The 19257-nt window shown below is 31.0% G+C and overlaps 1 protein-coding gene across 1 annotated transcript; it reads left to right on the top strand.

Annotated features, from left to right (window-relative positions):
- The first annotated feature begins 7 nt into the window (after window positions 1–7).
- LOC110999204 (lopap) lies at window positions 8–5895 on the top strand. The gene is made up of 5 exons (XM_022268146.2): window positions 8–37; window positions 1878–2028; window positions 3434–3659; window positions 4707–4811; window positions 5681–5895. The coding sequence occupies exons 2-5, from the start codon at window positions 1921–1923 to the stop codon at window positions 5872–5874; spliced, it is 633 nt and encodes a 210-aa protein (XP_022123838.1). The 5' UTR covers window positions 8–37; window positions 1878–1920; the 3' UTR covers window positions 5875–5895.
- Window positions 5896–19257: the final 13362 nt, after the last annotated feature.

The following is a 19257-nucleotide window of genomic DNA, read 5'->3' as shown; positions in this document are numbered from 1 at the left end:
TCGCAGAAGTCATCCTTATCAGTTTCGCAGTATCGGGGTATTTATAATAAATATAATTTAAATGTATTAATAATATCTGGTCAATTTAAAGGCAAGTAATAAAATACTGATCCGACTTGTGTAATCTAACATTAGTTAAGTTATATATATATATATATATATATATATATTCGTTACACGAAAGACTTGTTTTTTAATCGAAATCATTATTAATATAATAATATGAATTGTTCATTATTGATTCGTATATATCAAAATTATATAGTTTGTTTTTTTTTAATTTTAAAATTACTTTGATCTGTAAATCGCATCCGCCATTTTTATTAAACTTAATTTATTTTATTTTATTAAACAATGACTCAAAAATGTCTGCCGTATTCACTGGTAAATAATGTTACAAATTTAAATCTATGTAGGGCTGAATAGTTTAAAGGAGCAATGGCTTCTGAGATTTTTCATTATTTTTGTTGCAATATCTAAGGCATAATAACCATAGTCGGTGGGTTTCCTTTAATTAAAATGGGTTTTAGCTGCTAGAGTGACCAGTGTTGGCCTAGTGTATTCGGCGTGCGACTCTCATCCCTAAGGTTCAATCCCTGGCTATGCACCAATGGGCTTTCCTTCTATGTGCGCATTTAACATTCGCTCGAACGGTGAAGGAAATCATAGTGAGGAAACTGACATGCCTTAGATGCCTATTATGTTGAAAAATGATCATGAAATAGATCTAAAAATCTGAGGCCCACACCTAAAAGAGGTTGTAGCCCCCCGGTTTTTTTAAATTAAATTGTACATACAAGGATAATACGAACAAAATAAAAATTAGGTTTGTGATAATAATTTGAAACAAAAAAATCTTGTGATTTGCATGACTTATGAATCTTTGTTTATTATAGTTTATCTGCAATAACTTATTCTGCTTATATTGGTTAAAGGTTATCTCTTGTTCTGAGAATAAACTAATTAATTTCACTCAGCACTGTAATTCCTGGATTTGTTACACATATTAGAAGAGAATGTAGTGCGTGCCGAAAATCATCATGCCTACTGCTGATAAAGGACAAATCATTGTTTTTCATTTTATTACTAATTACTTAAGATGTCATGTGGAATATGATGTAATATTTGCAGCTCCTTACAAACATTGTGTAAAAACCAAAAACTTTGCGATTAAAAAGAGTGTCTATTGCCAGTTCTTCTCGTCTGTTCTACGCCCTTGATTTGAGAACTGGCAGTAAATATAAAATTAGAAACATTTACATTTAATGTGTGTTTTTAATGACGTTCATGTGTACATTTTACTACCTAAATGAATGTATAATTTTGACTTTTTTTGATATAGCGCGGATTATAAAATAATATCCCTCCACCAAACCAACGCCACCAAAAACGCCAATAAAAGCTATTCAAAATTTAGATATATTTAAATTAAAGGCATAGAGAGTTAGTTAAAGATCGATATTCCAGCAAGTCGCTAGCATTTTAATTTAAATAAAGCAGGGTCGAAAACGTTCAACTATCTGTCTGACCGAGAGCCAGCGTGTTGATTAATAATGTTAAACAAGATGGCGGTCACAACAGCTGATTACTTTTAGAGTCTCTTTTGGCAAACGTTGGTTTGTTGTGTGTGTGGTTTTTTGTTTCAAATTGTATTTCTTTTATATGATCTAGAATTCGTATACTGTCTGTGTTTTGTTTAAAAAATGCAAATGATGTCAGCTGTAAAATTACTCATAAAGAAATAAATAAGTAAATATAAATAGTTTATAAGGCATAAAAAATGTTCAGCAATTGTTTGATTACTCAAGTTAATCCATCAAACCCTTAGCTAAATATAAACTCAGATAACAGGTCATCATTGAATAATTATTGTGTAGGAGTCAATCTTTAAAGACGACTTGGCCTGGTTACTCGTGCAATATGTTGATTTTATTTTGTTTGTGTTTATCTCTGGCGTATGCTGCGGAGTTTACATTACCAGGCGAATGTCCTGATGTCAAAATACATGAAAAACTGGATTATACTAAGGTAAGTTTTTCCTTTTCCGTATACACAAATAATGTTACTATTTGCGACGGCAATTCTATAAAAGCATTTTCATCAAACGTTTCATAATAAACAGACATACAATATTCACAACAAATTCTTCAACATTTACTGTTGCATAAGCATCAATAAAATTAGTGTTCAACTAAATATCCTAAGTGTAAAAAAATCTAAATCACCGCAAATCTAATACAAAATACTTCTCATGTAATCCATCCGCACTGTCAGTGTGCCCTAAATACTGACAGCATTTCTATGAAGCACCAGAGTGACAATTTAAAACGAAAGACGATCGATTGTGATTGGATGTGCGGATGTAACATCATGACGTATCATAGCGCGTATCAACGCATGTTGGACTCAAAATGCTATCGACCAATCACAGATAAATGGAACGGTCCGTGTAATTAAACTAAAATACTTCGGATGTCGTAGAAGAAGAAAAGTATTTAATAAAATATACGCGAATTTATTATGTTATAGATCTTTCATGTTATAAATTCGTACAAGAAAATTCCAGGTGCTTTCACTTACACTGGGAATACATAAACAAGTTAAAATTAAGTTAACTCCACTTCAAATGGTTCTAATATCTCGGCACAATGCATTTGTTATATGTAACAGGGCTTAACAATTAACAACGTTAAAGTCAAATCAGTTCCAAACTAGTAGTTTATTTGTTCTATCCAAAGATCTTGCTATTATTAAAGACTATTTATAGTCGATCAAAGAAGCCTTTCACAAAGTAATCACTAGAGTCGAAATTAAAACAGCTGATTCCAAAATAATTTTGCTCGCGATGGTGATGGTAGCATTTGTTTGTCGCCATTTTTAATAATTTATTCGCAGTTCCTGTTTTTGTTAAATATTCAGGTCGTGTAAGTCATTGTTCTAGTTTTCTTTGTCCCTATTCTTACACTCGGTCCGTCATTATTTAGATGCTACCTTAGTTCCTTCGTCTTTTCTTGGCTTTCCCTGTCTATGTAAATAAATTCAAAGCCCATGTTAAAAGTACATTAATTAATTAAGCCTTTCATAAATGTGACGAATACTTAAATGATCCTAATTCTTGGAATTGATTTGGTCCAGTTCAAACAATTTGTATTAAAAACTTGTCGATTGAAAGGAGTGGCGGAAAGTTTTTTGCCAGTTCTTCTTACCCGGTCTACGCCCTTGACTGGTTGTAAATGTAAATTTAATTTGTTTTTTTGACGTTCATAAGTGTACATGTTTACCTATATGAATAAAGATATTTTGAGTTTGAGTCTATGCGTTAATTAACGACTAGTGTATTAGACTAGATAATTTAAAAGCCTTGTAATATAATGACAGTGGCAGATGACAGTAACGACATTGATTGCACAAATTAAGTTAACTCTATCTTCAGTTTTCAGGAGTTTGGTACAATGTGGCCAGCTACGCAAGTGATGGACGTAGCATTTATGATTGCGCTTCCCTTGACTTCCAAGAGGACAACCTCGGCTATACATTAAGAGAGACATATGTTGATTTCGACAATGGCAACAGGACGCAGAAGTCATATTTTGCTAGAGTCGACCCAACTTTTGATGCTGGGAATAGAGCACAGTTCATCGTCAGTCATGAAGACGGAGGTATGTTGATCGAAAATATAAACCACATATAGATATATACTCAACATAGTATAATTAAACTTATACGATTACATTTATTTATATACTAGCTGACAGACGTCGTCTTGATTTCATTTAACTTGCAGAAACAAAGTTATTATCTTTTTTTTTATAGAACAGGGGGCATACGGGTAAGAGGCTCATCTGATGTTAAGTGATACCACCGCCCATGGACACTCTCGATGCTAGAAGGCTCGCGAGTTCGTTGCCGGCCTTTTAAGAATTTGTACGCTCTTTTCTTGAAGGAAAAAATTAATTAATCTAAAGTTTTAATGATAAAAATTCCGTTTTTGTGTTTCTGGACATCCGTAAATTCAATAAAAGTATTGAATTCTTCATAACTAAGTATATCAAGTGTTATTTTAGTAACGTGTATGTCTATTCAAACTTACGAAAACTCTATATTAGATTGAACTTTTAATATATGTGAGAGCTCTGAACTTGTGATGTGTACTACGAAAGTAATTTTTTTGTTCGAAATCATAAATTAATTATTTTATATGTATTTTATTAATATAATAACTCCAATCGAAGCATGCATTTTAAATGATATTCTTATATCGTCTTTAAAGATGTTTTTAGCACGCATTCTGTCAATGTTATGCCAAACAACAAAAGGTTACATAAAAAAAATTTACTTGTAAAAGCACTATGCACTGAAAAAATTTTTTTTCTATCGTAACAAGTCAGGATTACTTAATGTGGTGGTTAAGTATTTTTAAATTTTCTAATTACCCGCGCAATTTTTTTAAATTTTTTTATGAGAACCTCCTGACCTAATCTAACCTAAAAAACTAAATATATAAATGACTATTTAATTTGAATATTATTTTTATTGTAATAGGAGGCAAATGGGCTTACTAGATGTTAAGTGATACATACGCCCTTCCATTGACACTCATATAGCAGGAAGGTTCGCAAGTGCGTTAGTGGTCTCTTAAAAATAATAATAACATAAACTTAATATAACCTACATTATACCATTAGGATAATTTTAATATTTTTCAGATAAAGTGCTACAGTTTCCCTTCTTCATATTATCAACTGATTATGACAGCTACGCTATCGCATACACCTGTAAAACCTTGAAGAAGAAAGTTAGAACCCATTATGGTATGTAATTTTTTGTACATTTATATACGAAAATTATTGATTCCAGGGGTAATTTAAACTTACTAACTGGATAATTCCATTTGTAATTCAATTTACATTTATATACATGAATAATTGGATTTATAAAACAAATTATTTATTAAAAAAAATACTCAATGATTATTATAATTAAACTTATCTTTAACGAAGATAAGTCTCGATTATACATATCTTTAGATTACATACGAGTATATTATAGATTTTATACTTTAAAACTGTTGACAACGCCCTCTCTTGAGTAATTATAGAACTATTTATAACACAGCTTATGTTTCTTAAATCTTACTATAATAATTTTAAATATCGACAGATAGCGCTGTTAAAAAATATAAATAAGATGTGTGGCAAATAAAATATTAATATTCTGTGAGTTACGTATATGTAATTGTATACGTACGTTACGTTTACATAGATATATACGTAACTCATAGAGGTTATGAAACTACTTGAACTTTCCACTTAAACAATTCCTAGTAATATGTTTAATTGCGCTGTAATAGTTCGAACTACTGCTGTTAGATGGCGTTATTAACAATTATGTCAATTGGTATATATTATTATCAGCTTCATGTTGTATTTTCTATCGCGCAAATGGGATACTTCTGTGCTGGACACACGTCACTTTCCCCTTTCACACGCTGCAGCCAACACTGCTCTCTTAACTAATTACTATATTTATTTTAAAAACTCTTTCACCATGAACTTTTTTTAAATTTTATATGAGATAATAAATTATTGGTTTTAAAAATTATAACTTACTTCTCTAAAAGATAAAGACTGCGTTTATTAAGATATTTCTCCCTGTCAGTTATTTATTATTTAATTTTCAGTGTTTACCTGGGTCCTCTCCAGGAACAAGGAGAAACTACACGGCGATACCCTGAAGAATGTTGAGACTGCCCTCTCTAAGTACTCGGAGCTGGCGGAGCACAGACAGTCATTTGTTTTAAAAGATTTCAGCGATGTAACTTGCGCTTACGATAATAAATATGAAACTGACTTTTTTACCAGTAACTTTTGGTGAATATAATCTGAATAAATATTATCATGTATTTTTTCTAAAAAATCACCTTACCATGTTATTAATCATCGCTTAGTAAAGCTCAGGGCTATGATTTTGTTCTAAGTTCACAACAAAATTGTCAAGAACAGATATTCTACGTTCTTGCTACGTTCTAGCTTATAATCGTTAATAATAATAACACTTTATGTATGTATTACAATAACACAAAACAGGAGAAAAATAATATTAAATAAAAGAAGAAAATCATGTACATGGCCGTCTTTTGCAAAAAACGGTTTCAATACAAGCCAAATATATAAAATTTAAAAAAATAAACTCGGTTAGTATAAATATCAAAAGTTTTTTGGTACAAAGCTGTAAATTGTTTCTTAAGGAAATTATTAAATTTATTTGAAGTCTACGCTGGTAAAATATTCCAGAATCGAAAGACAGTGACGGCGAATGAAGAATTAATACTTGAGAAAACAAATGTTAAAAACTCTAAGAATCAGTACATCATTTGCAACAGGGTGTTTTTCGATACAATTGAATACAAACGGATCTGCTCTAAAGAAAATGCGTTGTCTTCCCCGGCGTTCGATGATTTTCCCATATGCTTGTATGGTTTTTAATCTTTTTTAAATTTAATGATGACTGTATGATTTTTTTGTGTTCTCTTTTTAATATTCGTGTGCAAGAAGTTCCATTCACGGCAGAAATTTAAATAACTATACGAGATTGTAAATGTGAATGAATTGTGCGTCTGCGAAGAAGGATCACCGACTTGCCATAAAAAATAAAGGTATTGTGAAACTGAGGCCAAGAATTTAGCTTGTAGCATCCTTTTTTTCGTGTGCAAATAAAAGATGGACGGCATTTACGACAGTTTTAATGATCGCCTCGCCGATTTCTTTTGTTTTAATACCAAGTTATGTTTTCAAGATTCAAAACAAAATCGTAATGTTGACAATACACAGCTGGATTGACATGTTTTTTTGAAGTTATTCTTCTTTTGGCGAGTTAGGGAAAAGTATGAGAGTAAATTTATAAGATGCGCGTGCACACCGTCACAAAAAACCGACATCCTGAATTTAGCTACTGTTAATATTTTAGTTTTTTTGTGGTTTTAATAATACGTTATAATAAAAAAAAGATATTGAATACAATATGTATTATTTCTATACGTAAGTTGCTAAAATAAGTAAAAACTGCGCAGCTGTGTACGTCCTTTTGTAGTTTTAGGGCCAGTTTTTTGATCCGTACTTAAAAGTGGTATAACCTTTTGTTACTTGGTAAAGTTAGGTATAACGTTAAATGACTTACCAGCAGTTAAATCGTAAATGCGCTTTGCGATGTCTATTTTAACGATAGTCAAACTGAACAATTGGTCAATTTGTTACTAGTGCAATGAACAATGACATCCCAAAAGAAATAGGATAAACTCGACTGTCGTCATCATACATACGAACTTTTTAAGAAATTCGTTCTTTTGTTAACAAATTGGAATTGCTTGAGTAGACGGCTGTTGATCAAAACTAATAAGTAGGAGTCATGGATTATCTATACGTTATCATATAGGTAGATAATCTATGACTCCAACTTATTATAATGACACGGAAATTTTTGATTCAGTAAGAAAGATTGAGGATCAAGAACAAGGAGATGAAGAATATGAGATGGATAAGTTGAGCCTCAGGCGAGTAGAACCGCTGGTAGCAGCTAAATTATTGAAAAAATAAGTCCTTTATCACCAAGATCCCTCGATATCGTATATAACAAAATTACTGGTGCAGAAAAATATGTCGGACAAATTAACATACTAAAATCATTCAAATAAGATTTTTTATGTACACAACTACTGACACTTTAAACTACTGACACTCTCCACATAACGACAATTCTCTATAACGGAATATACTGCAAAGTCCCTTTAAAGTCATTGCACTGTATCTACAAACTATCGTGGAGCTTATTAGTGGTCAATGACCTGTACTAAGTCTATCTAATAAAATATCTAGACCTACATTTCGATTTCTCTTTGTACTTGTATCAAGCTAGACTATATCAACAATAATATTTCCTTCCAGTTAACCTGATAAAACTACTTCACTGAATTAATTGTTAATAATCACTAGAGTCTATTTGTTTGTTTTTTAAAAGAGTACCGAGCTTTTTACGCCGGCTTTTTCTCCCGGCCTACACCCTCTGTCTTCTTTGCCGATGAGAAGGGATGCCGACAGATTTAAATTTAATGACGTGCGATAAGTGATACCTGTATCTTATGTTCCATAATAAACATATTTTTTTAATTATATGCGAATGAATTATGGTCCAGAAGTATGCGAGCCTCAGATTACATTTGTTTATTTGCTCTTTTTTATAGGCACATGATCCCTCTGAGCGTTCTCAATGTCTATATCACAGCTATTTTTATCACAGTTGTTACACTGTCTAAAAGAGCTAAATTATTCAATTGTCTACGGAAGCAATGATTTGATAAGTACGTGTTAAATTCAGACATACAAAAAATATTCAAATTATAATCAAATGCAAATACTAGTTTTTATACACGTTGAAATTCCATTGTTAGCTGGTGTATATTTATTAGATTTACAAGGCTAGAATTATAATAAGTACAGTTCATATGCGATTTTAAATGTCACAAATTAATGAGTAGGTTATTTTTAAAATAAACCTTGAATTAAGTTTTTATTATTTTTAAACACTGATATGAATTAAATACATACAGTATTCCTGTAACATCAAGGTTATATGGTGAACATGTAGTTATGGTTGCAGCCATTTTCAAAACTTGGCGATTAAATAGAGTGGCGGAGAGTTTATTGCCAGTGCTTCTCGTCCGTTCTACGGCTTTATTTGAGAACTGGCAGTAAATGTAAAATTAAAAGTATTTAGTATTTGTATGTATTTCTGTATTGGCGTTCAAAAGTGTACATTGTGTTACCTAAATAAATAAATGATTTGGAATATGTTAAACCTCAAGGAACAATATTTTCCAATCATTATTCTTTAGGTTTTTACTCCTGCATACTTGTGGGCAAAGTTTTGTTAAAATAAAGTAATGTTGTTAACAGAGAGGATGCGTTACTCCCAGTGTTGTATGTCTGCCAAGACATATACATATCCGAAAAGATGTATTTCTATTTCATTTAGAGATATATATATTTCAAATCAAAGTAATAATTATTTCATGAGGAATCAAAACCTGGATGTACGTCCTTTTTAATAAATATCACAGTATATATTTCGTATGAGATTGAAAATTAAATTCATAATTACAATTATAATATTGAGACACACAATTTGTGACTACCTATATACCTTTGTTTTTATGAAAATAATCAGTTTACGTGACAAAATAAATGTGCCGATATGAAAATATCAATTGCTGTAATAAAATTATAATTCGTCAATGAGAATCATCAAATTTAATTTTCACTTAATCTAGTAGTGAAAACTAAATTTAGATTTTGTAATTTAGTTATTAAGTTTAATAGAGTTTTATGATTATTGATGGATTATTAAAATAGAGAAAAGAAAACTTTGATTAAATAAAAACTTTTATGCAATATAAAAGTACAAACAAAACACAATTATAAATAGTAATAATAGAAATAATCAAAAAATTGTTAAAAAGAGAAAATTAAAACTAATTTAAAATTTTGTCCCAGTACCGACCTTGTAGCATTTCCTCGCTGTATACTTATTCGTTGAGCAATTAGATTATATTAGATTTCCGCGTTTTTCAAGGCAGTTTTTGCCGCGCACCACTATGTGAAACTCCACTGAAGATTTTCCGAACTAATTTAGGGTACTTCAAGAAAAGACCGTACCAATTCTTAAAAGTTTTAATTTCGGCGATTGCGACTTTTATCTGTATGACTCGCCATTAGGGTAATGTATTCTTATAAATATTAAAAACATAAAACTATAGACGTTAACAACGCGGAAATCAAAATGTATTAATAGCTAGCCTTGGTATTTTGATTTTTATTTTTTAGTTTTTGGTAAAGTCTGAGTTAAAGTGAAAGGTATACAATATAACTTGACCATCTTTATTTATTTAATATAAATAGGTTCCGAACGCAAATTTGCCCATTATTTCGTGCATTTTGAGGCCTTTTATGTAAAGTCAATATTTATAAAACCTTACTGATACGTAAACCTTTCCCAGAAATAACTAATAAATAAATAGTCTAGGCTAATAAATAGTCTACCTAATCACATAACAGATAGCCTAACACTAACCAACATAAATTCTAAATAAAAAAAAACTACTTTTACGCTATGCATTTGTAGAAACAAGACTGCTATGGTTACATTAATACATACCACAGCGATTTTCTAATGTAACATATTGTAATATACTATATTATTTTGTAAAATAAAGAATAGAAAAATAAAATGTATATAAATTACACCATCACATCACACACATCGAGATCGTTGGTCATATATATTTAAATATAGTAATAGAGTTAATATATTGGATAATTAAACGTAACGGACTTTTGAATTGACAAGTTGTATATATGAATGCAAAATTGAGATCTTAGGTCAAAGAAAATTTGCATAATGTATTGATAGCAATGTACAAAGATCGTAAGGCAACAAACTTAAATAATATCTAGTGCAAAAAACAAAACAATTAATTAAGACTTTATTGTACAGTCATAAAGTTTAAATTCGCACTGAAATAGATTGGGCAATATTTCAAATTATAATATTTATTAACATTGATAAGCAATAAATTTCGTCTGTTATCACTTATCTTTGACCCAGTCAGTACAAAGATTCTTGTATAAATTCTCTGACGACTTTCCCTGTAATTTATTCTAGATAATATGCTACATTTGATTACCGTAGCCAAAAAATTTTTTTTCTGTATTAAGGATGGAAATTCGAGATTTTGGTATTTTATTTTGTATTCTTATTTTAATAAATATTAATTAACTGAACTTTCAGTTTACTTAAACACACACATACATAGAAATTGTTTATAGGTATATAAAAGTATAAGTGTATGAGTGATCTATATAACTAAAGAAGCAAAAACATATGAGTGTGTCAATTGGTCCGTATCACGCAAAAACTATTCAACCGTATTGTTATAAGCTCCTCCGAGTTTATTAATTCACAGACAAGAAACATTACAAAGTTTAATTGAAATATGTTTAGTTTAGTTTCATGTATTTATTTATTTTAAACTCTATGCAAAACTGTAAAGTTATTTAAATATGAATTGTATAAACCTTCATGTCATGTCCTAATCATAAATAATAAAGTCATGTCTGTCTCTTTCGAATACCGCATAAACACAATTTGATAGAAAGAGACAATATAAAATTTTAATTTATAGAGTGGAATTAGATCGATTCAGTATTTAGTTGAATAGGTATATCGTCGAGACAATGGTGTTGGTATGGTGTGTAATTTTCATTACTGTAATTTTCATAAATTTAATAACATCAAAGTCAAATTAGTTCAACATCATTAAGAGGTTTATGTGATCTGTCAATTTTGCTAGATCTACAAATCAACGACTATTAATTGATAGTCTGTAGTCATATCGTAGACTTTAATATTTAGGTATGTTGAAGCTCTGGCGGTAGTGTCAGCTGCCATTGTCCCGACATATATTTCAGTATTATGTGTATTATTGCACTTAAAGTTATTGATATGCAATATGTTAGCTGAACGTTATTTTGGATGAAGATCGAAATCCGCACGAAAACGAGTCAAACCCAAGGCAAAATAACAAAATGGTATTCGAAAACAGTTTCCAAAAACGTCTTGTGTGTGTTGTTTTATGTATGATTTCAGAGATCTTATTTTTAAATAAAACAAACACATATTTAATTATATTAGGCAAGAAATATCAATTTGAGATTGATGAACTAAGGAGAAAATAATTATAATAATGAATAAATATATAAATTCCTGAGTGGTTAAAAGTACTTTAAAAGGCCGTCAACGCATGCACGAGCACTCTGGAATTGAGAATGTCCTCGGGGGCAGTATAACTTAACTGATGTTAAGTGAGCCTATAATTTCAAACATATGTATATCATGATTTTGGATACAATTTTGAACGTAACATTCAAAGGCAAAGACAAATCATTTATTCTAATTAAAACACCATTACACCTTATTTGACACTTTTGAACGTAAAACAAAATATAAGAATTCTAGGTGTACCTTCCAAAAGGTAATTTCGTGTGGAGAATGGGCAGGAAACTCCACGCCTACTCGAATAAAATAGGTTTTACAATATTTGTATACATTAGCTAAATAATTATATGTGAAGACAATGTACTCCTAGAATAAAATTACTATACTAGACATAAAGTATTACGTAGAAATAAAGCAATGCAGTGGTAAATTACTGTATTGTTAATATACATGTTCCTGATTGTTTTGTAAATTATATATTTTGTCATATGAAAGTTACAGTTCACTCTGTGCCATTACTATATATCACCCTATTGTCGTATTAGATAAATACGACGATTAAACATTTAAAACTATCAAAGCCCAAAGGCTAATAATTTGAGAGAGAATAATAAAAAATATTTTTTGTACAATCGATAAACTGGTTTTAGATTTACTTAGCGTTAACTTTAGCCCACTCATACTTGTTGTCGACTTTATAATAAAAGCAAAAACTACGATAACACCTCCCACAAATTGATCTTTAGCTAATAATTTAACGCGTACAGAATAATCAGAGTTCAACAAATTCTGATTAGCAAATGCTATATGTGAACCTCAGTTCCTGTGACGTATTCATTATGTCACGTACTTAGAATCTAGTCAAAAACAATATGATTTATTGCATGACATTATCTCAAATAAAATTAATTGCAGCTCCCTTCTAGAAAAGTTGCCCTTCCTTGTTCCTGCCTACAAAACTCGTAATCGTGCATTGTTTCATGTTCCTCACATGAATAATAATTATGCTAAAAACTCAGTTTTGTATCGCGCTGCCCGGACAAACAATGACCACTATTTAGGCCTTGACTTGTTTAGGTTATCGCGGAATCTGGCTAAAAAGTGTATTAAGAATATCCATAGCGCAAAATCACCTGCGTAATGAGCACACCCCAAATACACACGTACACACCCACACTTTTACACCATCACACAACACAACCAATTTAGGCTTAGTTAAATAAATTAAATAACAATTAGTTAAATGTATTAAATAGTTTTTGTTGTTTGTTCCCTTTTATAAATATTTATTTTGTAAATGTATCATGTATTCCATCTTTGGCTATATTCTCAGTGTATTTGTTTGTATTTATGTATATATAATTTATGTTAGCTGTAGGAGTACTAAATAAATAAATAAATATCGGAACGTATTAATCGTGAGTTCTTTCATAAACATTCCGACCGCATTAATGGTCCTTCAAATCATTTTCAAAATAGCTATTACGATTAAATAAGTATGTATACTTATTTAATCGTAATAGCCGTATTCAACAATTCTATATTAATGTACTGTAGTACATTAATATAGAATTGTTTATTCAAATTTACGTTTTATTATTACGATGTCATAGTTGATTGAAAAGTTCATCCTACTATGAAAAACAAACATGATTCTGGTATTCGCCTACCCGTGGCACTATAACCGACACCTGACAAATTCGAAAAATGAAGTTTTTACAACAGAAAATCCGGTATTTAAGTGCCTGGAATCGATTTCCATCGCACGCCCATTAGCCTTTTTTGTGTCGCATGCCCGAGTTCTTCCTTTTTATTCCACAGGTTCGTAGGGCTGAAAATGAAATGTTAATACGGCCACACGTGTTGTTCACTGTTACAAATATATGGGCGTTATTCAATTTAAGGGCAAACTAGTATATGAGAAATTTACGAATTTCACTAAAAAAAGTATACACGCAAAGTATGCCAAATCTTTTTAAAGTTTCAATTCACACCAAACCACAACTATGGGAACATATTAGGTTTTTATACAATGTATTAAATATTTTATTTATGGATGATTAATATCTTTAATCATTATTGATTTATTATGTACTTATGGAGATTAGTTCATATCAATTGTGTTAGTAGGTTTAATAATTACTAGCAGACTCGGCCAAGCGTTGCTGTGGCTAAGGTTTTTGTCATATTAGTAAACTTACATAGTAGTAAACTTTTCAAGTGAAACGGTAGGAGAACTTATGTGAAAGATAGATAGCTTATGTGAAACGTAGGTACTTTTAACACAGCGCCATCTCATAGAATTGTATGAAATAATAAACAAATAATTTGCAATAAAATAAAATTGCGACTATAATTGGAGATCTAAGCTATCTCTTAAGTTGGACCAGACTGCTCACGGTGTGCCAATTTAATTTAAAATCGGTTAAGTAGTTAAGGAGTCCATCGCGGACAAACATCGTGACAGGAGATTTATATATATTAAGATTATGCTAGAATAAATTTATAAATACTTTCCACGAACTCTTTAATACGAGGGCCTACTAACAATAAAGAATTATTATGTAGACGCAGTTTGCTATTTACTCTCTGAACTCTCTCTGGATTTATGCTTCTTTATGTGTTTGAAACGGTGGTAAATATTGTAGCTATTTTTCACAGCTATATTGCATATCATACTACCGTCATTGTAGCACATAAATTTTGTACCAATACTTACATAATGTTTATGTATTGGATGTATATAAACGACAGCTATTCTGGTATTGTCTGAGCACGCGATATTGTCTTGATATGCAAAAATCTTAAACTAGAATATTTATAACGTCAAAATCTACAAGGTCTTTTTTTATGTTTATTATACTGTGACAACACTTGTTTGTTCTCAAAAAATCAATGCTAATTGATTTATATATTTAAATAAAATATAATAAAAGAATAAATATAATGCATCTGCACCTGTTCCGCAATAGGACATGCATATTTTATTTCTTTTTTTCTTAATAACATGACAATATAAATTTAAAAAAAAAACATTCCGTGTATGCGACTCCAAATATTTATTTTTTGGAACATACTGGATCATAGATAAATTATTATTTAGATAAACATTCAATTTTAAAGCTTAACAAACAGTAAAATTTATAACAGGAAATCTAACAACATGCAAAAACTGATTTATTTATGCAAATATTAGTCACTTAAAGGACTAAATCAATAAAATCAATCCAATTCTGGTTGACAACCATAATTTTATTTTATGCAAAATCCAAACGGGTTCTGGCCACATGGCGAAACCTGTTTAAGAGTTCGCATATAAGCTATGGTCAAATATGTACGAGTGCTTAACTGAAGCTTTTGAAGTATCTATTTTTAACTGCCGAGTTACGGTTAAAACTGTTTAATAGTTAGTCTTTATTGGCGTTATAACTTGGTAAAAATTAACCAAAGTAGAAGTTTATTTGTTATTTGAAATATTTAAACTTTATTTAGATAATTTTTATATGACACTCCGTAACTTAGTTGTTAAACGACACTGGCGTCTCGATTTCAATTCCTGTCGAAATAATAACCGTTTCAGGTTGATCGCACATATTGAAACGAGGTAATTCTTGTTTTAAAAATTTGATATTATTTCAATTATAAGCAATCAAACTTGTCTAGTTAAACAATATATGTATTGTTAATATCGTAAATTTTTGTTGCTTATTAATTCTAATAATAGCAAAATGTATGTATTTCACAATGAACTAATGAAAACACATCAAATGTTTCATCTCTCGCTTCATCATGTCCGTCAAAAATTATGTCTGTTTCTAACCAGTTCACACTGTAAAAGAGTAACTATCAAAGTAACTGTTACTATATAACTGTTAATACACAACGCAAAGGTTGTTACGTTACGTAGTTAAGTTCATTTCTATAGGAAACAATTATTGATTTGCGGAATACGAAGAGTATTTGAAAAACATACATTAACAACAGACGAAGTCTGTATTTCGTCTGTTATTCATTCGTTCATTCGGTAGACCAAACATTTTGAAATTCGATTGTGACTTAGAGGCTAGTTTTTAGTGCTTATAGTTAATATACGTAAACTGTGCGTTCAAATTCCTGTTCGCTTTCCTAACTTAAACTAGTCTAACCTGATCTAGCTAGACTCCTCCCCTTCCCAAGAAGCAACGCCTTAGCTTTCGAAGACAGAAAAAGACGCATAGCTGTAAATTAATGTAATTATGCATACATATATGTACTATAGAACAGTGTTAACAGAATATTATTTTCTCGAATCGCTCTACCGGAGCGGCGTGTAGGCCCGAGATAGCCCCATCATGGCGCACAGGTAATTAAGGCGGGAAAGTTGAAATAAAATGAAAATACATATATAAATACATGCGAGACAGTTAACGTTTTAAAATCCATATGCCTATATCAATTCGACTTAGGGTCCTTCAAGAAAAGAGCGTACCAATTCTTAAAAGGCCGGCAACGCACTCGCGAGCCCTCTGGCATTGAGTGTCCATGGGCGGCTTATTATCATATTATCACTTAACATCAGGTGAGCCTCCTGCCCGTTTACCACCTGTTCTATAAAAAAAATGCTATAACATATTAAAAACTATTGAAACTGATTGTTGCCCCATTGGCGCTAATTAATAATAATATATGCTGCACTGGGGCTAAAGCACCGTTGTTCATAGACCGTACACTGGTCAGCACTCCACGCATCTGATAATAATGGCTTAACGTATTGCAGCCTATGCGATAATATAAAGTTTAAATTATATTAGGAATTTATTGGTCTGGACCGTAAACATTTACAAAACGTTATTTAAAAATGCTTCCCCCTCAAATTAATTTGTATCTGTGAATAATTTGATTTATCTAGTAAGGTGAAAAGGGTATCAGTCTGTGTATTGACACACAACGTAGACTTTTTGGGTCTAAGGGATCATCAAGAGGCAGTTCTTCACCGGGCTTAGCTCCGGCGATGTCCGAGTTTGTGTCTACGCCCAGAGCGGTAAAGGTGGCACCACCACGAAACCGGGGCGTGTAGAAACCGTCTTGTGTGCAAGCTGGGACGGTTTCTAAAAAAAACCGGGCCGAGTTTAAGCCGTATGGTGAATGCGCCCTTAGGCATACCAGTCCTCACTATTATTTCCTGGCGAGCGCATTATATGCGCCTATACATAGACAGAAAATACATTTGAGTACGATTCGAACTTACGACCTCAGAGACTTGCACGCTCGCTTACTCATAAACCTATATACACAATTAATAAACGTCAAACTAATTTAAAAAATTAATTAAAGTGAATTATCTTATACTTTTCGTTAAATAATATTTTACACTAAATTTTCTAGTAAAATAGTTTTAAATACACGAACAACTCAACACCAGTCATGTGTGTTGCATTGTATAATTAGTGCGTGGAATTCCAATAAAATTGTATTAGAAAACAAGTTATTTGATAAAAACTAAGAATTCGTTTACAATTCACGATTTTATATTAGACGCATGATAGTTCTTGTGCGATCAAACATGGCTGAATGTATTGTCAGTGTAAACATATAAAAACTCAATGTCAGTGTAGACTGTATATCGTTAATACTTAGATTTTTTTGTTTAAATCATTGAACTCGATGTAAAAAATTTGTAGGATTAGCTTGTGATCGATTGTTTAAATATTACACTTACAAAAATATTCATTAGAACTAGATTGTATGCTTAAAAAAATTTACCGTACTGCCGAGCCTGGCAATGTCTATTATAAGATCAACAGACTTCCAAGTCTCTCTAAAAATAAAACGACATGTTAAATAAGTTATTCGCTTACCAAAACATTTATTAGACAACTCTGAGGCGAGTGTAAAAATTATATTAATTAAACTGAAATAATAAACCATTTTTAGTGTACGTCATAAAATTCTTCCACTCACAGAGAAAGAAGAGAATAAGAAACTAAATTTTTACGTCACTTCTATAGCCCAAAGCAGTGATAGCCTAGTGCTTATAGACAAAAAAAGAATCAGTGGCGCTACAACCTCTTTAGGTCTTGGCCTCAGATGTCTGAATCTGTTTCATGATCATTTTTAAATCTAATAGGCAATTAGGTGATCAGACAACAAACAAACACACGTCATCGACGTTTTGGGTCTAAGACATGTCGGCTTCCTCACGTTGTGTTCCTTCACCGTTCGAGCAAATGTAAAAGGCGCACATAGAAAGAAAGTTCATTGGTGCACAGCCGGGGATCGAACCTAGAACCTCAGGTATGAGAGTCGCACGCTGAAGCCAATAGGCCAACACTGCTCTAGTGCTTATAGACACACCAGGAAAAAAACATCTTATACCTATACTATAATCAAGTTGTTATCACAAACGTGATTTTGTTTTAAATTTTTTATCTGTTGAAAAACAAAATACAGCAGATAATAGAGAATTAAGTGTTTTTTATACTAAGATATACAAGTAAAGTTGTGTTTGTTTCATCACTCGGCAAACTTGCGTTTGAGTTGTTAACTTTACTATTGATCCTTAGGGATAGGCAACAAAATCGTCGCAGTTTGTCGCCAGACTATCAAATTTTTTTTTTATAGAACCGGGGGCAAAAACAAAACTGAGTATTTTGTTTAACACTAAATTTTTTTGAAATGTTTAGGTACCTTCTTGTTATATATATTTATACAAAATGAACTATTTGTGAAGATTTATAATTGGCCCATGTTGTTATGTATATATTCATCTATTTTTGTATTGTGCTGTGAATCTTCTTATGAATAAATAAATAAATATTTTCAAAATAGGATGGTCCAATTGTTTTAATTATTTAGACATATTTTAATTTCCATTATATACCTTAACGATTTTCTATCAAAGCTATTACATTTTTAATAGCGACATGTTCGTAAAAACATACTCTTTAGAAATTATTTAAATCACAAAACAAGACTTGCCGGTTTTACTAATTAATAATTATAAAAATGATCGTAATTACATACAATAATTAGGTACCAAGACCAGAGCATAGCGATTTATATTTGTTGTTTATTGTACCTACTTCCAAGCCTGGAAATGCCAAGAGTCATCCAGTCTCTCTAAACGCTTATTGCTATTCGCTTACCAAAACGTACATATTAAAATAAACTAAAATAATAAACCATTTTAAGTTTACGTCACTAAAATTCTTCCACTAACAGAATATAAGAAACTAACTTTATACAAATATTATACTAATACTTAAAATGTGACCAATATTTAAGTATTATTATAGTTGTTGTTTTTTGTACTTCCAAGCTTGGAAACTGGACGCACCAAGAGAGACTACCAAGTGTCTAAAGATAATACGTTATTATCTATAAACAAAGTTATTCGCTTACCAAACATACATTAGACGTCTGAAGACGAGTGTAAAAATTAAAATAAACTGA

Source organism: Pieris rapae, chromosome 11 (assembly GCF_905147795.1).
Source record: "Pieris rapae chromosome 11, ilPieRapa1.1, whole genome shotgun sequence".
NCBI classification, from domain to species: Eukaryota; Metazoa; Arthropoda; class Insecta; order Lepidoptera; family Pieridae; genus Pieris; species Pieris rapae.
Note: the sequence above shows the minus strand (reverse complement) of the source record. Positions and strands in the feature narration are given on the sequence as shown.